This window comes from Etheostoma spectabile, chromosome 5 (assembly GCF_008692095.1).
Source record: "Etheostoma spectabile isolate EspeVRDwgs_2016 chromosome 5, UIUC_Espe_1.0, whole genome shotgun sequence".
Classification (NCBI taxonomy): Eukaryota; Metazoa; Chordata; class Actinopteri; order Perciformes; family Percidae; genus Etheostoma; species Etheostoma spectabile.
Window position 1 is genome coordinate 12,970,307 of NC_045737.1, and position 4,693 is coordinate 12,974,999.

At 42.7% G+C, this 4,693-nt stretch overlaps 1 protein-coding gene across 3 annotated transcripts in view; it reads right to left on the reverse strand.

The window, feature by feature from the left end:
- Positions 1-4,693, reverse strand: part of hira (histone cell cycle regulator a) — a 15,658-nt gene that overhangs the window by 5,690 nt on the left and 5,275 nt on the right. For 2 of the 3 annotated variants that reach the window (XM_032515348.1, XM_032515347.1), the window contains exons 7-17: positions 4,167-4,327; positions 3,804-3,971; positions 3,598-3,711; positions 3,212-3,282; positions 2,910-3,015; positions 1,924-2,145; positions 1,487-1,572; positions 1,108-1,308; positions 781-924; positions 466-685; positions 41-148 (exon numbers count right to left, since the gene is read on the reverse strand). In XM_032515348.1, the coding sequence (XP_032371239.1) occupies positions 41-148; positions 466-685; positions 781-924; positions 1,108-1,308; positions 1,487-1,572; positions 1,924-2,145; positions 2,910-3,015; positions 3,212-3,282; positions 3,598-3,711; positions 3,804-3,971; positions 4,167-4,327 (1,601 nt within the window). The remainder of the gene's footprint in view (positions 1-40; positions 149-465; positions 686-780; positions 925-1,107; positions 1,309-1,486; positions 1,573-1,923; positions 2,146-2,909; positions 3,016-3,211; positions 3,283-3,597; positions 3,712-3,803; positions 3,972-4,166; positions 4,328-4,693) is intronic. The other variant, XM_032515349.1, reaches the window with a different exon arrangement.

Here is a 4,693-nt window from a genome sequence, read left to right on the forward strand (position 1 = left end):
ACACACACACACACACACACACACACACACAGTGTGTTACCTGCAGACTGAAGGCCTTCTTTATACTGGGCGTTGGTAGTTTGAGAGCAGCTGGAGGAGCGGGAGGAGCTGCCACCCTGCTGGGTTCCCGCTCTGCTGGAGAAATTATCTGACAGGAAGAGGAGGGACAAATCACACATTTATCTCTCTCTCTCTCTTTTCCAAGGACATCTGCACAAAAGGAGCTTTTACTAGACCTTTTCAATATTAGTTGCTATTCAATTCCATCGCCATTTAAGCCAAAAAAATATGCTTTGACTGACATTCTGTAACTACAGGGTTAAATTAATGTCTTCACGACCTGAATATGTTCTTGTTCTGGTTTATTCATGTTTACATAAAGGCATGAATGGATCTCTTTGAGTTCAATGATACACTGGGACCTCCATCCATCTATGTGTTCATCTTTTTCCTCCATCTCTCTACCTGCGTGAAGGGTTGGGCCATGGGTGCAGCCATCTTGTCTTTCCTAGGCCGTCCCTTTTTCCTCTTCTCCACCACCTCTCCTCCATCCATCAGCATCTCAGGTTTCCTCTTACTGAACGACAAGTTTTTGTTGATGGAGGCCATCTTGTCCTCGCTGTCACTGCTGGTTTCATCTTTCGTTTTTACGTCTTTCAGGGCTGAGATGCCGTCTTTTGGCCTGCTGATTGAACAGAAAAGTCCAATTTTAGTTTTAGAGACGGCTTGTTTTTTTTTTCTCACATTTGTACCATTTTTGACCTATACTGAGTTGATTACCTGTCTAGAGGCGTGAGTCCAGTAATGGAGGAGATGGCGGCTGTGACCCCCGGTGTGGCCTTCGACCGCTCCGTGAACCTGGAGTCCAAAGCTTTCATTGGCTCGATCTTGGATGCAGAAGTGAGCAGAAGGCTGGCCTTCAAACTGGAACATAAGGGAACCAGAAAATAAGGAATAGAAGAGGAGGGAATGAGAAGATCAAGGGCATTTTAATTGACAGGTAGAAAATATAAAAACAGGGGGGGGCGATATAAAGTTAGGAGGGAGAAATCTGAAGAAGTTAACAAGCGCAGATAGAACATCACAAAGAAAGAGAACAGTTTGTACCCCTCCTTGTTGTCTTCGAGCCCCTTGGCGGTGCTGTTGGGTGGAGGCGAGGTGAGCATTGGGTCATGACTGGGCCTAAGCCCCAGAGAAGTGGCCTGTCCTGGGCTGGAGTCGGAGCTGAGCTGGGGGGTGAGCTGGTTGGACATGGAGGAGCCCGAGGGCAGGATGGGAGCGCTGTTGAACAGCGCCGGCGAGAAATCCCTGCAGAGACAGAAGGACTCTTTTTATTGTACTTTCTCCATATGCAGTGTTTTTCTGTGGCGCATGTGTTGTCAATTGATTATGATGGGTTTTTTTGTTTTTTGCTTATGTCTATTTGCATGCATTTTCTAATATTTGAGCTCTCGTGGGGCCACCGTAGCGTTTCATGTTTTCGTACCCCGTGTCCAGCTGAGCGATGCAGAGCGGTGTGATTCGTCTTCTGCCGTCTGCGGTTCTCGTCTCCACCTGCTTCTTCAGAAGGTTCTGCAAGGTCACAAAATAACACATCCAAGACATTTAAGATTAAAAAATATCAGAAAAGTATTAAAAAAAACAACAACAAAAAAACACATCACAGATATTTCAAAATGAGCTGTTTCCAAGTTATTCTACAGTCAGTGAGTTTCTTTGTCTTTTCCCTGCAACCTGAATAATAAAACACGGCAAATATATAATCTATGCAGAGTCAGAAACTCTGTTCTGTGACTTCATATTTTAAAATACAGGTAATCCTAAGCAGAAATGTGTGTATAAAAATCACACAAAAATAAACAAATTCTTTATCCAAACCCGAACACTCTGCTGCTTGTTGGATGTAACATTTCAGTTTCCCACCTTCCGGATGTCCTCCAAAGACTCTCCGTTCATCACACTGTTGAGTTTGGGGGCTGAGGATTCGGGCCCGGTGCTTCCTGGCCCCGAGTTGGCCTGGGCCGAGTTCTGTCGCTCCTGCTGGTATTTGAGCATCTCTGGGTTTTCGATGATGGTGGTGGAGAGCTGAGCCTCGGTGCTGGTTATAGCCAGACTCTTACCATAAATGTTCTGATGGATGCTGTTCTGTACGTCAGAGGAAGACAGAGAGGAAGTTTAATTTGGGTTCTTTATGTTCTTGACAGAATTATGGAAAGAGGTTGTGTTTTTGTATTTTTTCCCACAGGTGGCATGGACCAATTACAAGCCAACCAGGGCTTGTAAACATAAATCACATAACTCAGGTGACTGTTTTCACTTCCCTTCTTGGTTTCATTCCGCTCATGGAAACCGACAAATTCTACCATGGAGTGACAAATTAATTGCTATATAACATAATATATCCACGTTTGGAAGGCATTTCTAGAACTTAAACTGGTATTACAACATTCTTGTCGTGCTTTTCCTTTCTGGTGTTCATACCAGGTAAGAACAGTTGAAAAAAAAACAGCTGCTTTCAAGTGTCAAACCAGACCTCGTCGGTTTATTCTTACCCTTTAAGCATGAAAAACTACTGGATAACAGAGGTAAGTATGTGTTTTCTCATCAATAAAGCTCAGCTGGTTTAGAGTTTGTTCTAGAGATAACAAAATGCAACGTAGGCATCTTGAAAAAAGGCAGAGACTAAAACTTTAAGGCAACACCAAGATGTCTAGAAATGTAACTGTTTTCTTGAAAACTTTTTTCAAAGTCAACAGAAAAAAGCAAATGCAGGAAAGTTTATATAAGAACAATCTGGTTGGGAATCAGTATTATGACGGGAAAAGGAGAAAAGACAAACAGGGTCTAGTTTACATATTTATATATTTTTGTGTTAGCAGCCAGATGCGATTCCATGGTGTGTGTCTAACCTTCTCCTCCTCGTTCAGTGGGTCTCCCAGTTCATCCAGCGAGAAGTCCAGGTAGGCCACAGTGCCGTCCATCGAACACACTAACATCCCCAGACCTGTCAGAGTCCTGACAAACACAATTCTAACTCAGAGACACAGTGGGTGTAGCAGTGAGGGTCAACTGTGGCACTGCAACAAAAAATAATTCATCCCCACGGGCCAAACAACATTTTTCCAATGAACTGTGACAAAAATAGACATTTGCAAGATAAACTTATGGCAGGAGATGTGTGATGGCTCTAAAACGCCTTTCAAAAACATACCAGGAAATGTCCATTATTGATTTATCAAACAGATCGTGGATGACCACCAGGGGACGCTTCAGAGAGGTCAGCTGAAGAGGAGAAACAGGAAACATTAGTATCACCAGGAACTTTTTACTAAGAAGTTATTTAAACAACAACATTTAAAAAAGTTGATATTAAAATAGATGGGTAGCCTTTTACGCTAACGCTAATGTGTGATGAACAGCTAAGATGGCGCGAATGTACTGTAACAGTGACGCATTGCTTTACATGGACACTAATATTGTAAAGTAACGTATGACTTTCAAATGGAAGTAACTAGTAATATGTGATATTGAATTATAAGAGTCAGTTCCCCAATAGTGATGACCATTTTCTAAAACAAAGTGAAGTGTGACACTGACCCAGACGGAGAGCGATCGGTCTTTGCTGCCGACAGCGCAGCAGCAATACGGACAGCCGGGTTTTGGAGCGCTGCCGTTCTTCTGTTTCTTCTTAAAAATCTTTGGGTTGAATTTCTACAGAGGAAGAAACCAGATCCATCAGTACGCAGACAGATGTGAAGAAGTATACTTTTAAAATGTTGAACATCAGACTAACACTTCCTTACCACCACAGTGACAGCTTTACGGTGGCCCACAAAGTCCATATTAGTCTTCCAGCCGTCTCTCTCTACGATCTGTGCAGTGGGACCGGAGTTGTTCATGGCGTGAGCTGATACCAGGTACTGGCCATCTGGAGACCAGGAGAGACGCAGGACATGGGTCGTCCCGCCGCACTGAGACACAGATAGAGATGACAAAAACAAATTAAAACCCTCATTTGGTGTGCTGTGGCAGAACTGGCAGGAAAACATACAGATGTTAGAAATAAAAGAGTGAAAACGCATAACGAATGTGGAGGTTCCCATGTACCAATGTCAACCAACTGCTCGCCACTGAATCATAAAACAAAGCGGACAGTGTTTTTGTACCTCGCTGAAGGGCTTGGTGATGTTGGCCTCCATCTGCCAGTCCATGGTCCTCCACACTCTAAGGCTGTGGTCGTCGGCCTGGGAGGCGATGTATTTCCCCACCGGATCCCACGTCAGACCTTTAACCAACCCAGTGTGTCCTCGCAGCCATGTCACCATCTCTGGAGAGACACAGAAGACAGAGACATCGTGTCATAGGTGTCATTATAAACCAAACAAAGAATCAATTAGTAGAAAAATAAGCAGCACATTAATAGATAATGAAAATAATTGCTATTTGCAACCATGTATTGCAATATAAATTGCAATACAGGGCAGAGGGAAGTTTTTTTTTAGTATTTTGCATTTTCAGGAAAAACAAGTGATTTTTAATGTGAAGGTTTTGATTAGTAATAGTATCAAGAATGATACTTTGGTAGTGTAATGGGAAAATTACATTTAAGCAGGATTTCATATATCCTATAATATGCATGTATTATTATTCATATAATGATTCACAATTCTTTTCAGGTTGTATGACTTTTAAA